At 42.9% G+C, this 26,178-nt stretch overlaps 1 protein-coding gene across 1 annotated transcript; it reads left to right on the forward strand.

Annotated features, from left to right (window-relative positions):
• Positions 1 to 921: 921 nt before the first annotated feature.
• On the forward strand, positions 922 to 25,030 carry ano1b (anoctamin 1, calcium activated chloride channel b). Its single transcript, XM_084018098.1, has 24 exons — positions 922 to 1,219; positions 5,564 to 5,956; positions 7,236 to 7,334; positions 8,778 to 8,929; positions 9,801 to 9,855; positions 9,965 to 10,013; positions 10,495 to 10,550; positions 10,654 to 10,695; positions 11,366 to 11,430; positions 12,092 to 12,226; positions 14,217 to 14,377; positions 14,612 to 14,694; positions 18,795 to 18,869; positions 19,065 to 19,133; positions 19,260 to 19,461; positions 19,706 to 19,817; positions 19,923 to 19,980; positions 20,218 to 20,318; positions 20,779 to 20,921; positions 21,668 to 21,820; positions 21,907 to 21,959; positions 22,079 to 22,263; positions 23,054 to 23,159; positions 24,269 to 25,030. Exons 1-24 carry the CDS (start codon positions 1,115 to 1,117, stop codon positions 24,578 to 24,580), a joined length of 2,964 nt encoding a protein of 987 aa, XP_083874224.1. The 5' UTR covers positions 922 to 1,114; the 3' UTR covers positions 24,581 to 25,030.
• The last annotated feature ends 1,148 nt before the right edge of the window (positions 25,031 to 26,178 follow it).

The following is a 26,178-nucleotide window of genomic DNA, read 5'->3' on the forward strand; positions in this document are numbered from 1 at the left end:
GTAACTGCCAATGGCATGAGCATTAGTAAATGACTACAGACAAAATAAAAATATATATCCATTGAAGCAAACTGCTGATTTTTCATTACTTCTTGTTTACCTAAAACACAGGTGAGTTATAAAATAAATAGTTTCATGTGAAAGAAAATATCAATTCATGTGAAGTCACTGAAATGATTCAAACTGTAAAGATTAAAAGTGTCTAAATCCTGTATTGGTGTCTGATGTCAGTGTTTTTCATATCGGTGTATTCTGAGTGATGGTGACAATGAGGATTGTTCAAAGTGTTCGCTGCACTGAGCCGGTTTTGCAGGTGAACTGTTTAGCTCAGGTGACTGTTGGTGATGAAGACTGTGGTTAGAGTTTTGCACATGTAGCTGCAGTTGTGCCCACTGTCGTTTAGCAATCGGAAAAAAACTGTAAATTAACGTAATAAAGGCATGAATACGGCCACGCTGATAGGATTTCGCATCAGGGCATTTTTGTGATTAAACAATTTGCCATATTGTTGTATCTGCTTCTTTCCATTGACATTTGGTGTGAACACTCGTCAGAGCTGATCATTAATTAATTCAGTCTGCAGCCAGATATGAAACACACACACACACACACACACACACACACACACACACACACACACACACACACACTGCTGTTGACCTATGAGAGGGTAGTTTGGGAATGTTTTTGGTCTGTCATGTTGTCATTTCTTTTGCATGTAATGCATGACGTCTGCAGTGATTAGGAGTCGCTGGGAGACCCAGATGTAGTATGTGTGGTGATTACCAGCAGAGACTGACAGCGTGAGGGAGGGCACCTTGTGTTCATCAGAGTTTTATCGTTGTCTAAGTTTAGATCTTGGCTCACAGACGGCTTCTCAAGTAACAAGGCTGCAGGCTGAGTCCAGCCACGGGAGCCGAGCTCCCACAGAGCTTTAAAGGGAGACGAGCAGAGACACTAAGGGAAAATAAGAGGAAAAAGCTCCTAACGGCAGATGCTCTCATAGAGAGACAGAGGAGGAAGAGGTGGAGGAAGAGGAGGAGCACTATCCGGACTATTCTGTTTGGAAACAACTCACCGCCTCATCACTTTATCTCGGCTCTCCACCTGGACGATGACGGAGGACGCAGAGGTGGGAGTCGACCTCTCTCCGACCTCCGGGTCTGAGCAACAGGCGCCACATTTTCTACAAGATGTCATCTTCCACGGCAAGTTTAAGGTGAGTTTCCCAACCGGAAGCAGAACACAACGTGTGTGTGTGTGTGTGTGTGTGTGTTATATGGGGATATTGGTATAGTAAAAACCAACGGCATGTAAGCAGGAAAGAAGCGGAAGATAAACGACTTAAACCAAGATAGATATTGGCGAAGATGGCACCAATTGTTTTGTTCATCACGACCAAAGCTTTTCATTTATCATCCGTGTTCCCGTCAACGCAACCGTTTCTGCCGCCTTTTTACCCACAAACCCAGAGATGAAAACAAAAAGCTGTATAAGACGTGTTTCCCTGGGTGGCGTCAGCGATACGTCACCCAGGACCGCCGCAGCGACCCACGAACATGATCAAAGGAAAGTTAACTCTGCTCGCTGACAGCAAGACTCACGTTGCACTTAGCTGCTGCTAACATATTAGTCTCCTCTGGTGGTCTCGAAGCAGGGGGCTCATAAAGAAGAGACATCCGGAGACTTCATAGTAGCTTGTGTGTACGAACAAAGTCAGATCTAGTTCTCAGGTCCTGAGAGGCCAATGAAGAAAAAACAATCTGGTGATTAATTTTCTTTCTATTCTGTTGTCTCCCATGTTTATGATTTAACCACTGAAAAAAAGGTTTTGTCAAGTTACTTTTTCCAAACAAGACTAGTGGTAAGACTAATATAGTGATAATAATCTGACTAATGAAATTCCTACATTCAATAGACTCGTAAAACCTTGTATCCGGCTGGACAGTTAATGTGCTTAAATGTAAACATACTTAGCCTACTTTTGAGTTAAATGTTACAAATGCACTTCTTACTCATATCTTAGATGTAAAAGTGAAAGATAGGAGGCCATTTAAATTTACATTTAAAAGCATTCCCTGTCTTTCTGGAACCCACCAGTAAATTTTTTCCGTACGGTCTGTAAAAACAAAACATGTAATTTCTTCTTTTTGTTTTTAAATACAAATTAGTCTAAACTTCTCAACTTCAACATTGTTTTATATTATTATATATGTTTTCATTAATTATGTTGTTAAACACCACACAAAATAAAATTAATCTCTCTCTTAACTCAAACCTGCAGCCTGTCAGTCAGTCACCAGGGCAACACTGTTGTTGATGCATAGGAGCACACATGATTTAATTCCTGTTATGTTATTGTGGCGTTAGCACCACAGTGTTAGCACCGCGGCGTTAGCACTGCGGCGTTAGCACCGTGGCGTTAGCAACGCTGCACATACTGTATCATACTGTGATATTTCCCCATTAATAGTCTACAATTCATAAATACTGGTTTGATACAAAGGTGTCTGACATACTTATAAATATCAAACACTGTTGTGGTGACTTAATATCATGTTGGTGAGGAGTTTCAGGTGCTCATGTGAGTGTTGGCTAATACTATTAACATGCCAAGCTGTGCTCAAACTAGCTACAGCTGCTATGCTAATGTTAGCTACAACTGCTGTGGGGATTTAGCTTTCAGACTGATTAACGATCAATGATTTAGCTTGTAGATCCACTGAATTCTGTGTGTTCTAGGCATGTTGACGTCATAAACTCCATAAAGGCTTTCTTATTTACTAAATACGTGTTTTTTTTTTATTTTATTTTTTTTTATATTTCTTATTATTATTATCATCATTACATCGTATTTTAAGGTTCTCCGATGCTAGGTGTGACGTCGTCTCCACGGCCGGTCCTTTGGACATAACGTTGAGACAACGGCAGGACATATTTTTAAATAGGTGAACAATATTTTCGGAGATGTTCTCTAACAAGACCAGGTAAAACCTTGTATCTGGTCTGGACCGTGTTGGTCAATGTGCTTAAAATTGGAGATGAGCTAAACTTCTCAACCTCAACAATTATCCATCCATCGTCTACCGCTTATCCTGTATTCAGGGTTGCGGGGGGGCTGGAGCCGATCCCAGCTGACATTGGGCAAAGGCAGGGGACACCCTGGACAGGACGCCAGTCCATCGCAGGGCTGACATGTATAGAGAGACAACCATTCGCACTCACACCTACGGGCTATTTAGAGTAATCAATTAACCTATCCCCATCTTGCATGTCTTTGGACTGTGAGAGGAAGTCGAAGAACCCAGAGAGAATCCATGCTCACACGATAACATGCAAACTCCACACAGAAGGAACCCGAACCCGATCCGGGAATTGAACCCTCTTGCTGTGAGGCAACACTGCTACCCACTACACCACCATGCAGCCCCTCAACAACACAGTTAGCACCACTGTGTTAGCACCACTGTGTTAGCACCGCTGTATGTCATACTGTGATATTTCTCTGTTAATAGTCATACTAAGGTGTCGGGCACACTAATAAATGTCACAGGGTTGTGGTGACTACAAATAATGTTGGTGAGGAGTCTCCCGCTCAGTGTTGGCTATTGCTAGGGAAAATGCTAAGCTAAACAACACATTATCACAGTAAACGTTATCTCCAACTTCAACATATCCAACAAGCCAATTAATCGTGTAAACATGTTGATGAAGTTTGCGATGCTTCGCTCAAAGTGTTGCTGTCTATTAGGGATGAAATGAGTTTGTTTAGATGCTGGCTGCAGGTGTGGTAATGCTAACCACTATGCTAACCCTAGCTACGGCTGCTCCTTGGTGATGTCATAGGTCTATATCACCCGACTGACTAATGGTGAAACTTGATCAGTCAGATACTAACTTACTTACTTACTTACTTACTTACTTACTTACTTACTTACTTACTTACTTACATATTTACTTATTTACTTACTTACTTACTTACTTACTTACTTACTTACTTACTTACTTACTTACTCAGCCACGGAGTCATTTATAGGGCTGGTTTTCTGGTCCAGCCAAAAGGGCTAAAAAAGATCTAGAGTCAGAGTTTAAGTATTCCAGCGATTTTGTCAACCAACACAGAACCAGCTTCTGGACCCAGCCCTGCCCATAACTAGTCAGCTGGTCTTCAAGTGTAAAATGGATGGAGTTCCCCTTTAATTATTGGTGCGTCCTCTCTGTGTAGCTTGATCTGTAGACGCCGTCCCTCAGATCTGCAGCCAGACGTTATAAGTAGACTTCATTAGGAGAAATGACACAGCTCATAATTCACACACTATTTATGTCTCATATAGAATTTACAAGGAAGCGCCACAGAAGGCAAAGCACTCACCATTCCTAGTACAGCACCCAACCCAAGCTCTGGGAATCACCATTCTGATCCATTTCAGATTCCTCAAATGTGTTGGAAACTCCTACAGTCCTACAGCCTGTAATTCAGACCACATGTCTGGACTTCACTAAACTGCAGGCAATCATGTTTTCAGGAAGTCTGTCTGTCCCAGTCCACAATTCATCAAGTCCACAAGGAGCCTTGAGTGTGGAGGTCTGAGGACTTCCAGAGACTTTGCTTGCAAAATATTCCATAATCATAAGAATATGTAGCATATTTACTTTTAAATAGATGTTAGTTGTTATTAGTTTTGAGGTGTGATAATGCAATTTCATTATATTCACAAGTTGAATAATTTGTGATTGTTGTTTTTCTGTAAGTACAAGTTGTTGTTTGTTCATATAGAAATGAGTGAACATAGAAAAGATGGAATATAGAAAAGAAGGATCATAGATATGAGTGAGAAGTGAGGGAACATAGAAATGAGGGAACATAGAAATGAGTGAATATAGAAAAGTGTGAACATAGGATTGAGTGAACATAGAAATGAGGGAGCATAGAAATAAGGGAACATAGAAATGAGTGAAAATAGAAAAGAGTGACCATAGAAATGGGTGAACATAGAAAAGAGTGAACATAGAATTGAGGGAACATAGAAAAGAGGGAACATAGGAACGAGTGAACATAGAAAAAGAGGGAATATATATATATATATATATATATATATATATATATATATATATATATATATATATATATATATATATATATAACATGCTGCACGGTGGTGTAGTGGGTAGCACTGTCGCCTCACAGCAAGAGGGTCCCGGGTTCAATTCCCGGGTCGGGCTCGGGTTCCTTCTGTGTGGAGTTTGCATGTTCTCCCCGTGTAAACGTGGGTTCTCTCCGGGTTCTCCGGCTTCCTCCCACAGTCCAAAGACATGGGGATAGGTTAATTGATGACTCTAAATTGCCCGTAGGTGTGAATGTGAGCGTGAATGGTTGTTTGTCTCTACATGTTGGCCCTGTGATAGACTGGCGACCTGTCCAGGGTGTACCCTGCCTTCGCCCAATGACAGCTGGGATCGGCTCCAGCCCCCCCGCGACCCTGAATACAGGATAAGCGGTAGACAATGGATGGCTGGATGGAATGAGGGAACATAACCAACCTGTCTCCTTGTCTGTCTCCAGCTGCTGAAGGCCCTAACGCCAGAGGAGAACACCCAGTGCCAACACGGCCTCTTCTTCCAGGACGGTCAGCGGCACGTCGACTACGTCCTCACCTATGCCGTGAAGAAGCCTACGGCGGGCCGCTCCGGCCGGCAGACAGCCCATCTTCTCACTGAGAATGCCGTCGCCCGAAGCCTTCGCCGCGGCCACCAGAGCCGCGACGAACACCTCCGACATCACCCAGCTCAAAGGGCGAGGGACCCGGCGTCCATTCTGTCGTCACCCGGGGCCGACGTGGAGCGGGGCAGTCCAGGAGAAACCCTCAACGGGCACGAGGATCACAAGATGTTCAGAAGGGAGGAGTTTGAGGGGAAACTGAGAGACATGGGGCTGGAGTTGGAGAAGGACGAGGACGTGAGTCTTTCCAGAAACATCTCAAATATGTTGTCTGCTCCTTTGTAGATGTTTCTGTATAAAATACTTTCTCTTAACAGAGGTGACACAGTTGGTCAGTGTACTAAAGTAGGAACTTCACACGGGGTTTTGGTCCCTATGGAATCATGTGTAAGGTTGCGTTCACACTACACCTTTCCGTTGATGGATCTCATTGACTTTGCATGGGCTTGCGTCACAAAAAACATGTTGTCCAGTGGAGGCCATAGACTTTGTTTTTTTCCGTTATTTTAACTGACCGGGTTGTAAATTCCAACATAATCTTTTATTATCCATTACTGCAATATTATCCAGGCATCACACCGGCCCGAGCAACTTGGACCCCCAAAGTCCAGCTTGTTTGACTAGTGAGTCCTCCGTACTGGGCTCAAGCTAGGTCCACTTCCTTGTAGAGAAGAAAAGATTAACTCACTCATCTGTAACCAATCAGTTTCTCTCTTTCCTCCTCCCTCCTCCCTGTCCTCTCCTCCTCTCTTCTTTCCCCTCCTTCATCCTAATGATCCATCCATGTCTCCTCTCGTCCATTAAGGTCATTTAATTAATAACTGGTCATGTAGATATTTTTCAGTGACAGTAATAACTATGTAATAAACAGTCTAGTTTAAGGGGATCAGGACTGGCAGGTAGAGGATCAGACAACAAACAACAACAACATGTTTTGAGGAGATGCTTCAGATGATTGAATGCTAGTAAAACAGAAGAAACTTCCGTACTAGTGAATTCATTTTTACCAGTGGCCTTTTAAAACATAACATTAACTGTCGATGTGGCCTCATTTTTATTTATGTTTAAATATAAGAAATTATGAGACATCAACTTCTAAATGCCTTCAACAATTTAGGAGGCGACCCGTTTTTGTAACTATTTTCAGGGTTGCAGCTGAGTGTATATTTGTGGATTAGGTGGTAAATGTGTAACCTGATATTCTTTCATATAAGACGTCCTGATAGCAGCTTATAAATAGAAATTAAGGCACAGCAGGGTCTTGGAATGTAAGTACATAGAAGAGCCTGAACCCTGTTCTCCTGAACCTGGTTTAGGTTTAAGTCTAGGGTTAACCCAGAGTCCCGTCACACCCAGATCTGGTGTGTTGCTTCGTCTCCATCATTGACTGAATTGTTTTAACTGTGACTTAGAAATCTGGAGGCATATGTCACATGTAGACATCATTTTTTAAAGTTGCTACTTTGTATCTCTGACAACATCAACAATGATGTGGTTTTAACTGTGTGTCCCCCAGACCAAGATCTCGGGGGTGGGCTTCGTGAAGATCCACGCACCCTGGAACATCCTGTGTCGAGAAGCGGAGTTAATGAAGCTGAAAATGCCGACCAAGAAGGTGAGAAGCGTCTCTTTACCTCGTCTCTCTGGGGAAAGAAGGAAGAACACACTTCCCTTTCTCTTCCCCAGGTTATTTATAGAATCATCAAAAATAAATCATCAGTAAACAAGATAAAGAAAGTGGAGTCTAGAAATAAAACATAATAGTAATAAAACATCTAGACCCTTAAGTCCGGGGAGGGGGAACACATTTAGTCTGCATGAGATAAAAATGACTGCCATAAATCATAGAACCTGTCAGTTGGGCCTCTGGACTCTACTTCATCTTTACTGGACTGTATTGTCACCGAGGGGAAATTCATTTTCACAGCAGTGTATCCATCCACACACACACACACATACACACATGCACACACGCACACACACACATACACACATGCACACACACACTCACACAATTACACACACCACAGAAACAGTTTTGTCTCATTATTTAAAAGCAGAATCAGTCAGATTGGAGGAAAACGATTCCTAATTGTAGCCCGTTTTGACATCGATGGCAGATGAAGTTCTTTGGGAGGATTATTACTGACTGACTGCTGTACAGAGAAGGGAGTCTAAAGCCGAACTAATAGAGTACATGTCTTTGTTTGTTCCTGGAGGACATTTTGGAGAGTTTAGTGATATAATATATATTACAGTTTTTTTCCAATTGCTTAACGACAGCGGGCACAACTGAAGTCACATGTGCAAAACTCTAACCAGCAGTTCATGTGGACCAACCTCAAACTTGTTTTTCATTGCTTGAACACAGCTTTCAAAAGTGTGTAACTTGTGTATTGGTGTGTGATGTTAGTGTTTTTCCTTTCATTGTGTTCTGAGTGACAGTGTTAGTTGTCGCCATGACGATGGTTCACAGTGTTCACTGCACTGAGCCGTTTTTTTTCAGGTGACTGTTGATAATGCAGACTGTTGTTAGAGTTTTACACAAGTAGCTGCAGTTGTGACCGCCGTCGTTAAGCAATCAAAAAAACTGTATCATATCACTCATCCTGGATCCTCCATCACGTGAGGAAAAGCTCCTAAAAACATCCTTTAGCACAGTGGTTCTCAACTGGTCTGGCTTCGACAGTCTGCCAACACAAACACAGACTCCACCATGCTTTTATGTGCAAACATGAAATAAAGAAGTCCTACTACTTGGATACAAACACTATTAAAACTATTCAGTCACCTATTCAAGCATTATTTAAAAGGCTGACATAATAATAAGAACATTTCAGAAACAGACTCAGGTGTTTTAATGCAAAATCCCAGGCATGCGACCGACTGTAAACGGGTCCGACCCACCAGTTGAGAACCACTGCTTTAACGGGGAGAACGGATATCGGCAGCACTGACTCCCAGCCGTACAATAACATGCATCTGTACTTTACCTCACAGCTAACAATGTGTTAACATTTTTCATACTATTTCATGAAGGTTTGTGTGTGTGTGGTAGGTGTACGAGGTGAAGCAGCTGAGTGGGGTTGTGGGTAAAGTGAGTTCTCTGGTCAGTAAGCTTGTAGAACCTCTTCACCCTCACGTGGAGGAACATCAGCCCAAGAACATCAAACATCTGTCGCACACGTTTTCCAGAGAGAAGCAACATCTGTAAGTTCGTCTTTACTTTACAGGCAACACAACACAAGAAATGTTAGCAGAGCGGTGCTTCCTATGAGGCTAACTGTTAGGTTAGCATTAGCTTAATCGTGCATTTCAAGGTTAAATGCATCAATATGGTGCACGTTGAAAGTGAAATGAGGAGGCTAACTCTATGATTTATCCTAAACTCAGCGGTTGTATAAATATGAAAAAAGTCACACCCACAAAGTGTGGTACACAAGACGGGTTCAGTTGGTTCCTGACACAGCGAGTCCACGGCCCCCCCAGGAACTACAGCCGTGACCCACTTTTATCACTGGCGTCTCCGAGGTGACCTGGAGCCGGATGCAGCACACCACCATGGAGGAAATGCACCTGGCGAGGGCCAACCAATGGAAGATGGAAGCCAAGCTAACCCATCTCGGACCTGAGACTACTCCATTACCCAGCATGCTCCTGGCTGTCTGATATCTGGTCTCAGGAAAATAAGATGGATAAAATAATAGTTCAGGCTGACCCAACAACTGGAGGTCTCTGACTGTTGGTCCCACATCTTTGCGGAGAACTGGATTCACCAGGATCAAGCTGACCTTGACGGGCGGACCTCAGGACCGAGACCAGGACTCTGGTGGACTCGATTTAAAAATTCTGTTCCAACAACAATAATAAAGCTTTGCAGCACAAACAAATGACGATGTAAAAACAGGGATGTTTCTTATTAAAAGGGGGATTATTTCCAGTGAGCTGCTGGAAGACTTTTGGTTTGGAATACTGCAGGAAATAGACTGGAAGCCCCTTAAAACATGTTATGTGACTGTAGTTTAACAGTAAAGATGTCTGAACTCTAACAGACGGTACCACGTGTGTTTGTGTTTAACAGGTTTGACCTCTCAGACAAAGATTACTTCTTTGACAGCAAAACAAGGAGTTCAATGGTAAGTTTGTGTCTGATGCATCGACTAACACTAAATGTGTATAGAGTAGATTTATGTCAAATAAATAATTTTCTGAAGATCAGTTCTTCTGTTTTTTATTTCCTTTCAGGTTTTTGAAATCCTAAAAAGAACCAAATGCAAGGCCAAGTACAGCATGGGTAAGTCTGGAGCCCTGGGTCTCTCACTGGGCTCCTTGTGTAGAGCTGGACTGGACTAGACTGGACTGGACTGGACTGGACTGGCCCTGGGATTTCCCAATATATTATATTGCAATATAAAATTCTCCTTGGGGATAAGATGGATTCACACTTCTCTCACCTCAAAGTGAGAGAAATAAAAAAAGAAACTGCAGCTGCGTCAGGGAGGAGGAAGTGAGGGGGGTTGTAGGCCCCACCCCCTCAGGACTCGGCACACTTCCACAAGTCAGTAACAAGTCCACCTCTGCCTCTCTCCCCGTCAGCTGGGAATGTCCAGTTACCAGGCAGACTAGCACCACTCAAGTACAGACAGACAGACAAATAGGCCTTTCCTCCTTCCAGGATACTCCAATTTATGTGTATATACTGTATATGTATGTATGTATATATGACCCCTTCTGGTCCTGCTGTGGTCCAACACCTGTCCGTTTCCTCTGTGCAGGTATCACCAGTCTGCTGGCCAGTGGCGTCTACACAGCAGCGTATCCTCTCCATGACGTGAGTAGACCTGATGATGAGTATATAAATATATTTGTTCATCATGGTGTCTGTGTGAAGCTGAGATCATCCCAGATACCAGTTTCATCATCTCTTCTCTCAGGGAGACATTAACGAGGAGATCTCGGTGCCCAACGACAGAAAGGTAAGACGTTGTTTCTCTGGAAGCTTCTGGAAGGTTTTACATCCGTGCAGCTTTGCTCACATGTAGAGTCCACACATCTAGTTTCAGTCTACGCTGTAACTGCTTCATTTGTTCAGCTTCCCTCCACCGCTCTCACCACACCTGCTCCTCATCACCAATCACTCACCAGCACCATCTCAAATAAAGCAGGTAACCATATTTCAGGTGACGTTCACGTCATCTGTTGACCTGCTGGCTCCCTTAAAGATCCTCTGTATCCCCTAAAATCCTCTATCCCCCCTAAAGATCATCTGACCCGCCTAATGATCCTCTGACCCCCCCTAAATATCCTCCGTTAACCCTAGAGATCCTCAGACCGCCCTAAAGATCTCCTGTCTCCCCTAAAGATCCTCTGTCTCCCATAAACATCCTCTTACCCCCCTATAGATCCTCTGTCCTCCCTTAAAGAGACTTATAGACAGGAACCCAGTCAGATGATAATTAGACTTACAGACCTGAACCACTCTCAACGTTTTCTTAAGTTAACCATGCACCCAGAAGCTAACCCAGCTAGTATGAGCTAAGCTAGCATGAGCGAAACTAGCACTCTGCCTACGAACTGACATGGCAGCAGAAAGGTGTGATGAAACTGTAAAAATAACACAGGAAACCCTGTCGGTTGACTCCTCAGCTCTTGTATGAAGAGTGGGCCAACTACAGCGTCTTCTACAAATACCAGCCCATCGGACTAGTGAGGTGAGACACCTTTTTTTGGCTTCGCTGAATTAGTTGCACATTTTTGTCCATGTTGTTGTGGTGATGATTCAGGTGGGTAAAAAATAGTTATCATTTATTATCATCATGCAAAATGTGCGTCACTCACGTGAGATTTTAGATTCTCCTCCTGTCAGAAATGGAGACAAACAAGGTTGCTGCTGTATTTATGCCTACAATACATTATTATGTAGTTTTTGTGTTTTAAGTGTTTATGGAGCAGCTACAATGTTAGCATAGCCTAGCAGGTTAGCATAGCCTAGCATCTTAGCATAGCCTAGCTGCGGTCAAACATGTGTTTAATGTGAAAACAGTGGAACCACATTTCATCGTATTCAAACATTTTTAGAATTCCATATCGAAATAGTTTTTTGTGTATAATGTAATATATGTATCACATTCTCTTTGTTGAGGTCTTAAAAAGGCGTGAAAAAGCTTCCAGTTTTGCAGAGACCCTGAAAGCTGTAAAATCTCTCTGTGAGCCTTTAAATGCATCATTTATATATCCAGGTCAGATTCTGGGGTTCGATAACCGGGTCAGGCCAAACGTCCTGTTCAGATTCCCACATCACGGCACAACACGGTAATTTTGTCTGATTAAGAAAAATTATTTACATTTTTCTTTTTCTTTTGCGTTTTCCAGGAAGTATTTTGGAGAGAAGATTGGTCTGTACTTCGCCTGGTTGGGTCTTTATACTCAGATGCTGATTCCTGCCTCTCTAGTCGGGGTCATTGTGTTTCTGTACGGATGTGCAACAGTCGACGACAACATACCAAGGTACACACACACACACACACACACACACACCGCTGGGAGCTCGATAACTTGATAGATTGATCTGCTGCTGTTCGTCTCGCTGAAGCTGATTTGAAAAGTCTCCTTTTGGACATTAATTTCGTTCAAAATGCCCTTGCTTGCATGCTCTGATGCAGAGGTCAGCTCCTTTCTTCTTCTTTGGTAGTTTTAGAAGAGTAATACTGCTGTTGTCCTACATGAAGACACCCGTCAGCGTTGTCGAGAGCTGGAGGAAAACACTGGTGTTATAATCAGTGGCGGCATTACCCATGCAATAGGATGTAGACGCCATGGACCCTCCGGGCTCCATGAGCTCAAATGCATTGCACGGCCGAACCAGAGAACTCAGCTTTCTCAGTAAAGATCACAAGAATAGAGGAATTTATTGCTCCAGTTGAAAAAAGAGAAAGAAGAAACAGAGAGAAAAGTTTTGATGGATGGGTCGGGAGACAGGGCCTCCTCTACTTCCTCATCCTGCCTCTCATCATCCACAGGATATTATGACATAAGCAGACACACACACCACACACACTCAATACAAGTCTCACCGGACAGTAAGACAAACCAGACCCCCGATCTGCGTGATCCACCATGAGACCACTGATGGACATCTCCATAAAAACTAAAATTAAAGGAGGAATAACAGCCCATATTATTATTATTATTATTATTATTATTATTATTACCATTAAAAATATTTGAAATCTTTTGTTCATACTTTCAATATAAACTTTATAGGAGGAGATATTATCATCCAAAAGAAAAGTGACTCTGTGTCACGTAAACTGGCCCTTTGTTTTTGTTTTTTCGTAACTAAAACTGACGTCCGACTATAAACTATCAGCTTATAATGGCAACAAAAGATGGAAACAAAGTATTCATGTGTCTGAGCTCACCTGCCTGTTGCACCATAGCAACACTGGCCTCTGGTGGTGTCTACTGGTCACTACAATACAACACATCAACACAGCATCATAGAAAGAGCAGCGTCTGGATCTATGATGGTATTGATAATCATATCGTCTGGATTTCTAAATACCAGGGCTGCGGTCGAATAGTCTATTTTGCTTAGGACGGTGAACTGAAGAAGTGACCCGGAAGTAAACAAGTGGCCGCCATGACAAGAGCCGTTCGAATTCTTGAAATGCAAAGGAAAGGAGCTCCAATGCTTCCTTTCAGAGCTCCTTTAGCATAGGATGCAACGGACCTTCCTATACGAAAAGAAAGGAGATCACGCCGACCCATAATCCTTTGCGAGAGCAACATTTAAAGTGCCGCACACCTCGGCTGTTCATGAAAACACATTTAACAATTACTTTCATGCAGACATATAGTAATATGAATTGTGTTGATAAATGTGTGTGGACAGTGATAATAATTGAATGGTCTTTTTTATTTATTTAAATCATGTTACAAATGTTTGACAGAAACAAAACTAAAACCACAAATGAAATGTAAATACAGCAAATGTCAACCAGGAAGGAGGAGCTGTTGGACCTGAAGCCGGACAGTGAACGAGCTGTTTATAAACATGTGGAGATTGTCGACGCGCTTTTTGTAGTCCATTATTGTAGTTTCTACAGCGGAGACATACGTCAATCGCCTGTTCATCAGCTGTCAATCATCAGCGGGCGCATTATAATGACCTAGTTTAGTGAAAGTCCGGTCGGATTCTCTGAGCACCGCGGTCGACTTTTCCTAAATCCTTAGAGTTCTCCTATCGCCTTTCCTTAACCCCGTGACGTTTTGTCCAAAGGTCAAGGAATAGGAGTTAGGAATATTCGACTGCAACCCTGGTCTACTGTAATCCTGTAATATCACCCCAAGGACGATAGTTGATGAATGTTAAAATGATCGGCTTCATGATCATTTTATGCATACCAGTCAGTATTTCTGAGATATTAATGTGTATTTCCTGTGTGTTTGTGTTCATGGATGCTGCTCTGGGTCTGGATGTGGTCCTGTGATCCAGCATGGAGATCTGCCACCCCAGGAACAACATCACAATGTGCCCCCTTTGTGACCAAGTGTGCAGCTACTGGAAACTGAGTACTGCCTGTGCGACGGCCCGGGCCAGTCACCTGTTCGACAACCCGGCCACCGTCTTCTTCTCCATCTTCATGGCTCTGTGGGGTGAGTGGACTCACAGGAGGACCATGAGATACCATCAGGGTCAACTATATCAACTCTGGGGTCATTCTAGCATATCTGTTATCCAGACATTTGCTGCCCCCAGAAGCTAAACGGTCATTAGACCAACAGCTGGTGGTTTCTGAGATCACCAAGTACCTCTTAGCCTTGTAATAAAACGTGTAATATATATATAATATAATATATATATATGATTATATTGTGCCTGGTTCACAGCTGCCATGTTCATGGAGCACTGGAAGAGGAGGCAGATGAGACTGAACTATGAATGGGACCTGACTGGGTTTGAAGATGAGGAGGTGAGTGGTGACGACCGCCCTCAGCTCGGGCTGCACCGTATAACGGTCTCATGGCAGGATGCTGGTCAGTAAAGTTAAACACGTCATGCTATTTTGCAGCTTGATGCAGCCACTGTAGTTCTCACACAGGAGGTGTTTCAGTTGGGTAGAATCTGCGACCCCACCACTAGGCGCCTCCAAATCCTTCACACAGGCCCTTTAACACAAACCCGGTCACCAAACTTATAACGATGTAGTCTTAGACACTGAAGAATGACACAAAACCAAAATACTTCTTACTAAATGTTTCTGTGATTCTCTTGATTCTCTGATATGTTCACAAGTATTTTCAAAATTAACTTCAACCTCTTCAACAAGGTGAAATAAATGTAACGATGTGAGTTCAGGTCATCCTGGCTGTTTTTACTAACGTCCCCCATCTCCTCCCTCCCTACCTCCTCCCCCATCTTCCTCATCCCTCCCTCCTCCCTCCCTCCTCTGTCCTCCCTCCCTCCGTCCTCCCTCCCTGTCTCTCCGGGTTTATTCTTCACAGGAAGCTCTCAAGGTTTGGATAAATTCCTATTTCTAGATAAACTCCTCTCTTTACTCTTCTAGCCTTTCTGCTGCTACTGCTGCCAACTTCTGATCATAACACATCACACCAGACTTATGTGCGTTACTATAAATGGTATTTTTGTTCTACTTACATGGTGTACAATATAATTGACCCTTCGCGAGAGAAGCGGACAGATTTCTCTGTGATATGCGTTTGATGGATGAATCCAGAAACGGTTCAAAGTGTTACGGCAGCAACGTTACAGATCAGGGTGTTAAAGTGATTCACCATATCACACATGCTCAGATTATTATGAGAAGAGTGTAGAAGACAAAGATCATGCCGAAGACCCAACAAAGACCATTTTGTTAAAGAGTAAAATCCTTTGTGTTTACAGAAACAGCAGCTATACGGCTCTCAGCAAATACACCAGACTCCATTGACAGCAATCTTACGTGTGATGTAAGAGAAAAATAAACCCTGAAGTCCTTCCTCTCTCTTCTCTCTTGATATGTTCAAACGTAACCTGGTGAATTTAGGGTTTATTTCAATCAAGTTGGCGATTGTTAAAAAAGTAGAAAGATGAACCACAGTCGTTTTTGGCGAGTTGTATTGTTTTTTTCCCATCAAGTTTGAATTGAGTGAAATAACTGTTTCACTCTTTAACTGACTCTAACAGTCCTTTTCTTTAATTCACTGTCATTGTCACAACTGTTAAACCGCTAAAGCACAGAGTCAGTTACCATGATGACAGTATACATTATACATTTTTACATCCCCCAAGGAGGGAACCAAAACACAACACAAAAAACATTAAAACCCCACAATGGGAATCAGAAAATGAACTAAATGACTCACAACCTGTGTGTGTGTGTGTGTGTGTGTGTGTGTGTGTGTGTGTGTGTGTGTGTGTGTGTGTGTGTGTGTGTGTGTGTGTGTGTGTGTGTGTGTGTGTGTGTGTGTGTGTGTGTGTGTGTGTGTCTGTGTGTGAGAGAGTGTGAGTGAGAGAGAGACTCCTTCTACAGATTGAAGGACTTCCTGCTTGCTTCGCATCAATATCGCTTTGCTAATTTTATCCCTGTTGCTTGTCTTCCTGCAGTCCCACTGATGGAGCCTGGGATGGAAGCCAGGAATCATTCATTTATATTTACTACCACAGGAGATGGACCAAACCAATAGGATCACTTTCATATATATACACACACACTGTTGCCCATGAAGTTGGAATATTTTGTTTTCAGACACAATCATCTGTTTATTCCTATTTAGATGCATCAGTAATCACTGTTGATTACTGCCACTACTTCTAATGCTACTACTACTACAATACTACCAACACCAAATGCAGTTCGAACCCAAGGGCCTGGGCTGCACGAGATTTCTGCCTAAAAGCCTATTAACGCAGTTTTTTCTCACCACTGTCGCTGTAACGCTTGCCCCTGGGTGATGTTGGGACTTTGAAATTATTAACAATGAAAATCATGAGCGTATTCGAGTCCTGCTCAATGTGTTTAGTGTCCTGAGATGACTTCTGTTTTGATATGACACTATAAATAACGTTTAATTGAATTGTTGACCAGGTGCAATGATTACATTATGTATCACAATTACCAAGGTGAAATTAATTCATGCATAACATTTGTTTGGCGCTATAAAAGACAAGAGATTTGCAAATGATTTAACTCTATGGGCAACAGTGTATATATATATAAACACAAACTACAGCTTCCAAAATGACCATGGGTGGGATCACACACTGACAAAAATAGTACATTTTTTTTTATTTATTATGCAAACTGTTAATGAGTCATCATAACATTAATCTACCAGTCATAACACATTTATCCAGGATGTTATGATGAGATTAATCCAACTCCCAGGCTCCATAAACTGCTTCTATCAACCTGCACAGTATTACAATTTGTCCTGCTGCTATTACTTCCTGAATGTTCACCAAAAGCTTTTTTCCTTCTGTCCACTGTGACTCTTGCTGTGATTTTTAAACCTCTGTGTTCTGCACACCAGTGGTGTGGTGGTGAGTAAGCACTGGTGGTCTCATGACAAGAACTTCATGTTCTGCATCCTGAAGCTGTCAAAGAAAACAGCGGCCACCTGTAAAGACCTTCAAACATGGCTGACGGTCAGAGAAATCACTCTGATTGGCTCCTCCCACGTCACACTCACAGCATCATGTTCAGGTCTCCATGTTCAGGTCTCCAAATGTCCTCACTACAGTCTTCCCCTCAAAGTCTTTTGTGGGCCTTCCAAGGCTCTGATGGTGGGCCTTCCAAGGCTCTGATGGTGGGCCTTCCAATGCTCTAATGGTGGGCCTTCCAGGGCTCTGATGGTGGGCCTTCCAATGCTCTAATGGTGGGCCTTCCAGGGCTCTGATGGTGGGCCTTCCAATGCTCTAATGGTGGGCCTTCCAGGGCTCTGATGGTGGGCCCTCCAAGACTCTGATGGTGGGCCTTCCAAGGCTCTGATGGTGGGCCTTCCAGGGCTCTGATGGTGGGCCTTCCAATGCTCTAATTGTGGGCCTTCCAGGGCTCTGATGGTGGGCCTTCCAATGCTCTAATGGTGGGCCTTCGGGGGCTCTGATGGTGGGCCTTCGGGGGCTCTGATGGTGGGCCTTCCAAGGCTCTGATGGTGGGCCTTCCAAGGCTCTAATGGTGGGCCTTCCAAGGCTCTGATGGTGGGCCTTCCAAGACTCTGATGGTGGGCCTTCCAAGGCTCTGATGGTGGGCCTTCCAAGGCTCTGATGGTGGGCCTTCCAGGGCTCTGGTGGTGGGTCTTCCAGGGCTCTGGTGGTGGGCCTTCCAGGGCTCTGGTGGTGGGTCTTCCAAGGCTCTGGTGGTGGGCCTTCCAGGGCTCTGGTGGTGGGTCTTCCAGGGCTCTGGTGGTGGGCCTTCCAGGCCTCTGGTGGGGGGCCTTCCAGCCGCTCTGCCACACCCATGATGTTCCTCCACAGTCCGTACCATGCACGTTCACCGATGTTTTCTAGAGTTCAAAACGCCGTCCATGAGGCAGAAGAAATGCTCTTAAATTTATCGGCTTACTGCACATTGACTACAGATGGGATGACCTATAAGAAGTGGACTTGAAACCTCAAGTTCAGCATTTTGGCTGTTGCCATCTTGGATTTTTGCCACCAGAGAAGGAAGTGACCATATTTGGAGGAGCAATGGGTTGATTTGATGAACATAAGCGGCAGAGAGGCACCCCAAGCAGCAACCTGACTGGATTCTGGTTTGAAGCTGCTAACAATGTTAGCTTCATAAATCAAAGTCAACTGTACAGCTAAGTGTTAAAGTCATATTAGTAGCTAACTGCATTGTGTGTTAGCAACCTGTCAATCAGCAGGTAGCCCCGCCCCTAAAACATCCCCTGCTTTCTGGTCTGTTTGACTCTAAATGGACTATAAGCTACTAAATGATCATCATGCTGGATTGAAGAAGACTTGAACTAGAGATTGAGACCATAAACTCATGTTTACAATGTTTACTGAGATAATAATTCATGACAACGTTGTGTCTGTCATTCTTGTCTGCCTGTCTAACCATCACAGGACCACCCCAGGGCCGAGTACGAGTTCCAGGTCATGCAGAAGTCTGTAAGGAAAGATCAGAAATCACAACACAAGGTAATTATATGGTCGGCTGCACGTATTTGCATCTTGTTAGTTGCTGTTTTTAGACTTTTAGTCTTTGACCTTCACAGATGTGGAATAAAAAGAGGGAAAATAGAGTTCAGGTTGAAATATCTACACGTTCTCTGCACTTAATTAAACTTGTAGTGAATATATTTTCGTCTCATTATGTAATGTAATTATTTTTAGATTGAGAAGCTCACGTGTCAAGACCGCCTCCCGGCCTACATGACTAACATCGTCATGATGCTGTTAATGGTGAGAATAACCTGAAAATCTGCATTCACTGAACGTCCATGATCCATAAACCTTATGGGTTGATTATTTGTTTCTGTGAAATTATGACTTTTTCTTTTTTAATCCTGAAGAACTTTTCATTGTCAGATCGGCGTTACATTTGCCATTGTGTTTGGTGTGATCCTCTACCGGATCTCCACCAAAACCGCTCTTCATATGAGCGCCAATCCGGTGACTCGAAGCCACGTACAGCTGACTGTTAAAACCACAGCCGCCATCATCAACCTGGTGGTCATCCTCATCCTCGACGAGGTCTACGGAGCGGTGGCACGATGGCTCACGGTGTTAGGTAAGTTAGGGTTGGTGTAGGGCCGACTCAGTTTGGTGAAAATAAAATTAATATATATAATAACGTTTATGACCAAAAAACCTACGAACTGCCCATAGAAATCGGGCTGTTAACGGATACAATATAAATTAAAATATATTGTTGAATATCACAATATATAACTATATAAAAGATAGAAGATGTACTTTGTATTAAGATGAGAAGTGACTTTCGTGCCTGTTTTTCATTGTTTCCCCATTTCCAGAGGTTCCTAAAACAGACAAGAGTTTTGAGGAACGATTAATCTTCAAGACCTTCATCCTCAAGTTTGTCAATGCATTCACTCCCATCATCTACATAGCCTTCTTCAGGGGAAGGTTGGTGACATCACTGCAGAGTCTACTTGAAAGTCTACTTTTGTATGTTATTATAATTTCAATAAATGGTAAAGATCTAAACCCTTTCATTGATTTCCCCTCTAGACTGGTGGGCCGACCAGGCAGCTACCTGTATGTGTTTGAGTCCTATAGAATGGAAGAGGTACGTGTACGTCTTGGGCTTTTATTGTGAAATGTAAGACTAGAAGGGCCTCTGTCAAACTATATAAATTTAATCTGTGAGCAGATTAATTTGAAATATCGTGAAAAAAAGTCCAACCCCAATTTAGCCCCACAGCTGGATTAGCTGAGAGTCTTTGTCAGAACACGGCTGACATTATGAATTACTCCTCACCAGTCACCCTTTAGCCCCTCACACAGTATTCGCCCTGTTTTCCAGTGTGCTCATGGAGGCTGTCTGATGGAGCTCTGCATCCAGCTGAGCATCACCATGCTGGGGAAGCAGCTGATTCAGAACAACCTCTTTGAGATCGGTGTCCCGTAAGTCTGCATCTCTTCAAGTTTATCATCACGTTGTCATGGAGACCACAAGGCCTGAAGCTGCAGCAGAAAAAATTCCTCCAATCACGGTTTAATTTAAGTTGGGAACAAAACCTCCAGAAAACAAACAAGCCTCTGCCTCTCTTCTGATGTTGCAAATCAACGGGTAAAACAGAGTCGGTTACCATGACGACAGAAAAAGTACACATTTTTACATCCCCCAAGGAGGGAACCCAAACACAACACAAAAATCATTAAAAACCCACAATGGGAATCAGAAAATGAACTAACACAACTAAATGACTCCAAACGTGTGTGTGTGTGTGTGTGTGTGTGTGTGTGTGTGTGTGTGTGTGTGTGTGTGTGTGTGTGTGTGTGTGTGTGTGTGTGTGTGTGTGTGTGTGTGTGTGTGTGTGTGTGTGTGTGTGTGTGTGTGTGTGTGTGTGTGTGTGTTTCCCAGCAAGCTGAAGAAGCTGATCCGCTACATCCGGTCCAAGCAGGGAGCGTTTCAGGAGGAGGAGCGTCAGAAGAAGCTGCAGAGATACGAGACGGACCACTTCCTGGAGCCGTTTGCCGGATTAACACCTGAATACATGGAGATGAGTCAGTAACACACTTGTCCTCGCCACTGTGATTTAATGTGGTTGCTGACCTTGGGTCGACCTTGTGTTCCCTATAAATAAATAGCTGGCTGACATCGGAGAGGGAATCAAAGCGTAGCCATATTTCATTAGAGGGAGTCTGGAGGCTGAATAGTGATTCATCAAATCATGTTGATTCTCACATGGTTCAGGGTTCTAAAACGTTTATTTTTTAACTTAAGTTTTAGACAAAGTTAAAAAGAAGAAATTAATCCTCTCATTTCCAGTAATAGATATAAAGCCATTCCCAGACCTGCTAACCAGGACCTCCTCTGTCTGTCCAACACACTCTTACTGCTCTCATGTTGAGTCTCTGGGTCATGGGGAAAGGTCAGGTAGGTTTAAAGGACCAGTGTGCAGGATCTAGTGGTGAGGCTGCAGATCGCAACTGATTAGCCACCCAAAATTCACTCCGGAAGTGCATGATGGGAAGGAGAACAAACTGGTGCTAAATCACAAGAAAGATGGAGGCGGACAAGTCGGAACCGGCTGAATGCAAAACAACAAATTCTGCTTAAGTCAAACTCGGAGGAAAAATGGACACAATGTGCACACATTTTCACTGCACATCCCATCCCACATGTCTCTGTTTCCATGTTGAGTGTGATGGAATGACGATTGTCCAGTCTGATGACTCGGCAGTAATGTTCTGTTGGCTGACAACTGGTTGATAACATTCTACAATATCCCGTCTCCTTCTGTGTCCAGTCATCCAGTTCGGCTTTGTGACGCTGTTCGTGGCGTCCTTCCCTCTCGCCCCACTCTTTGCTCTGCTCAACAACATCATCGAAATACGACTGGATGCTAAGAAGTTTGTGACTGAGTTGCGGAGACCGGTGGCAGCGCGAGCCAAAGACATCGGTGGGTTGTATTCAACACTGCAGCAATGTAACAAATCTGCAGGAAATGAGTGTCATCATCTCATACGTTGGTTGTTGTGTCTGTAGGTATTTGGTACAACTTACTGAGGGGGGTAGCCAACGTGGCTGTCATCATTAATGTAAGTCAAACTAGATACATGTATACTGTATACATGTGTACTGTCACAGTGAACTTTAATGCTATTTAGCAGTCTGTCTTGTTTCCTCATTCTAACCCCCCCCCCCCCCCCCCTCCCAGGCATTTGTCATCTCCTTCACCTCAGACTTCATCCCCCGGATGGTCTACCAGTACATGTACAGCCCTGATGGCTCCATGCACGGATTCGTCAACCACACGCTCTCCTACTTTAACGTCAGTGACTTCCAGCAAGGCAAAGAGACCATCGACCCGCTGTACCTCGGGTACGCCGTCCACATGTGCAGGTGGGAATCTACCTCAACTCACAACTGTCACTTTCATGATAAAACATATGCAGCATTTTAAAATGTGATAAATATAATGAATCAAGTGAGATTGATGTTGAGCCACGAACACTGATCACTGTGAGGATGTTTATCTTCCTCTAGCTGCTGCTTTAAGTGAGTGCAAACCGGCGGAGGACTGGGGAGGGGGGACAGATCAGTGGGAGTGGCCTCCTTTCTGTTTGACCGTTTGCTGTATTTACATTTTATTTGTGATTTTAGTTTAGTTTTTGTCAAACATGATCTAAATAAATACCATTTAATTATTATCACTGTCCACACACATTTATCAACACAATTACAATCATCAAGTACAATTACAATATGTCTGCATGAAAGTCATTGTTAAATATGCAAATACGCATATCGTTTCTTTTCATTTCTGGGCAAAGCAGCAAGTACGAGCACTTTCATTCGTGGGTCATATGATCAATCACCATTAACTCAATCTTTGATAGCTAAAGAGATGAAAATGTTACGGACTACCACTTTAAAGTTCACGTTAACGCAGAGTCCTGCCCTCCTATACTGGTTAATATACCACATGCCTCTTGTGTTACTTGCAATAACAGTTGCTCGATATACTGCATCACTTGCTCTATGTGTCGCCTATTGTCACTTCCTGCTCCCACAATCAGTGTCTCTGGTAAGTCTGATGTCTCTGGGTCACTGGATTACACCTGTGGATTATATTATGAGTAAAAATCTTTCTTCGGAATTAAAGACCAGAACATGTATTTTGTGTCTAAAGGTATAAGGACTACAGAGAACCCCCTTGGTCCACTACCCCATATGAGATCTCTAAGGAGTTCTGGGCCGTGCTGGCTGTCCGACTGGCATTCGTCATTGTTTTCCAGGTGAGTTGAAACATGGAGATAAATTTACACTTTGCCAGGTTAACTCTATCTACTCCACTGGAATGATTAAAAGGTCCTATACATGGTCCTCTACATACTCCTCTATATAGTCCTCTACATACTCCTCTACATACTCCTCTTTATAGTCCTCTACATACTCCTCTATATAGTCCACTATACAGTCCTCTACATACTCCTCTACATACTCCTCTATATAGTTCTCTACATAGTCCTATATAGTGCTCTACATACTCCTCTACATACTCCTCTATATAGTCCTCTACATACTCCTTTACATACTCCTCTATATAGACCTCTACATACTCCTCTATATAGTCCTCTACATACTCCTCTATATAGACCTCTACATACTCCTCTATATAGTCCTCTACATACTCCTCTACATACTCCTCTATATAGTTCTCTACATAGTCCTCTACATACTCCTCTATATAGTCCTCTATATAGTCCTCTACATAGTCCTATATAGTCCTCTACATACTCCTCTATATAGTCCTCTACATACTCCTCTACATACTCCTCTATATAGTCCTCTACAAACTATAGTCCTCTATATAGTCCTCTACATACTCCTCTACATACTCCTCTATATAGTCCTCTACATAGTCCTATATACTCCTCTACATACTCCTCTATATAGTCCTCTACATACTCCTCTATATAGTCCTCTACATACTCCTCTATATAGTCCTCTACAAACTGTAGTCCTCTATATAGTCCTCTACATACTCCTCTATATAGTCCTCTACATACTCCTCTATATATTCCTCTACAAACTGTAGTCCTCTATATAGTCCTCTACATACTCCTCTACATACTCCTCTATATAGTTCTCTACATAGTCCTATATAGTCCTCTACATACTCCTCTATATAGTCCTCTACAAACTGTAGTCCTCTAGTTCTTTACATAGTCCAAAGTGCTGCTTGTTATCTGAGGTTTTCCAAAGCTTCATTAACATGTTAAGGCCAGCCGTGCAGACCTGCATGTTTAGAGTGCATGTTAGTGCATGTTAGAGTGCATGTTAGTGCATGTTAGAGTGAATTTAAAAACAGGAAGTTACATGATTCTGTTCCTTCATCTCTCAGAACGTTGTGATGCTGATGAGTGACGTTGTGGACTGGCTGATCCCAGACATCCCCAAAGACATCAGCCTCCAGATCCACAAGGAGAAGATCTTATTGGTGGACCTGTTCATGAAAGAAGAGCAGGGCAAGATCCGTCTGGAGAGCAGGACCTCTACAGGGGGGAAGGAGAACTGCAGCAGAAGTACTAACAACAACAACAACAACAACAACAACAGCACAAAGGCTCACCCTCGCTCAGGACCGCACAGCAACAGCACCAAAAGTCTTCACCCTCGCTCAGGACCGCACAGCAACAGCACCAAAAGTCTCTAATGATAGAAACGATGAATACTTCCTTCATTGGAGTAGTTCTTCATTAGCAAGTCTTCATTAGCAAGTCATTGTTAGCAATTCTTGGTTTGCGAGTCTTGGTTAGCGAGTCTTGGTTAGCAAGTTTTCCTTAGCAAGTCTTGGTTAGTGAGTCTTGGTTAGCAAGTTTCGTTAGCAAGTCTTGGTTAGTGAGTCTTGGTTAGCAAGTTTTCGTTAGCAAGTCTTCGTTAGCAAGTCTTTGTTAGAAAGTCTTGCTTAGTGAGATTTGCTGGCAGCTAGCTACTAGCTCAAGCTAACGTAATCTGTGGGTTTTTGTCCTTGTTCAGAACATTCCAACAACTGGGAGAGCAGCTCAGAGGTTCCACTAGAGATGTTGGGCCCTATGAAAGAAAATGATATTGTTCCCCCCCCCCCCCCCCCCCAACGTAAACCACCCACCAGCCTAGCTGGGGGGCCACTGTTAGTGCTGGGCCTTTGCCCCCCCCACCCATTTACAGCACCCCTGCAGGTGAGGAAAGTAAAAGGTGAATGTTTGGAGCAAATATGTCACAATGTGTGTGAGAGTTGAGAACCATCTCTGGATTTGTACACGACAACTCAGATTTGTCAACAAGTAAAAATTGTAATATTATTTAGATTTGTAAATTGACACACAAATTAGAGAATATTTAGAGGAATAATTCCTAAATGTTTACATAAATGTCTCAATGGACATTTGACATAAACATCTGAAAATGTGTGTAAAAAAAAGTTAAAATGGATTTTTATAAATGAGTCCAGTCAGCGACACATTTAACTGTCCTAGTTTAGTATTTAATAAGACATCGGGTATAAATGAGCCACAGTGCATGTGATTTGCATTCAGAGCTACCAAATAAATGCAGAAGAAATAGTTTCTGTTGCTGAACTTTTTGTTGAAGAGAAAACACATTTGGAACTGCAAGTGTTGCATTCAAACACGAAGAATGAACAAGATGAATAAATAATATAAATGTCTGTAATGTAAATGTAAAGATATTGAAGTATTTCGGATTACGTGATGCTCCATCATCATCAGACTAAACTAAGTTGCAGCTTAAACAAACAAAAGTTGGGGCCTCTTAAGTACTTGGACCATTATGCTTTAATAGTAGTAATAATAATACTTTAATGATTTGTTATATTATAAGTAGCGTTTAACCAGATTCAGCCTCTGATATGTCAACTTCTTACAAACAGTCTTTGGCATTTACTGACCTATTTTATAAACCTAGAACAAAATGTTAAGATCTAATAAAACAGGACTTTTTAGGACTCATTCCTTCAGGACTCTTTTTTTACAAGCGTGAGTACTCGTTACATAACTGTGGTCACATCCGAAGAGAAGCAGCTTCACAACTCTACACACACACACACACACACACACACACACACACACACACAGCTGTGTTCAACACATACAACCTTTTCATGTTACAGGTGATCGTAACAGTTGCTTCAACTGCTAGTTTTCTAAGAAGCGTAGCTCTGAATTGGTTCTTATTTCTCAACATTAATTGGTTAGCTTGCCGTTAACTTGACACTGTTAGTGAACATTGAAAAAGAAAAGATTGGCATTACTC

The sequence above is a fragment of the Eutrigla gurnardus genome (genome assembly GCF_963514095.1).
Source record: "Eutrigla gurnardus genome assembly, chromosome: 9".
Lineage (NCBI taxonomy): Eukaryota > Metazoa > Chordata > Actinopteri > Perciformes > Triglidae > Eutrigla > Eutrigla gurnardus.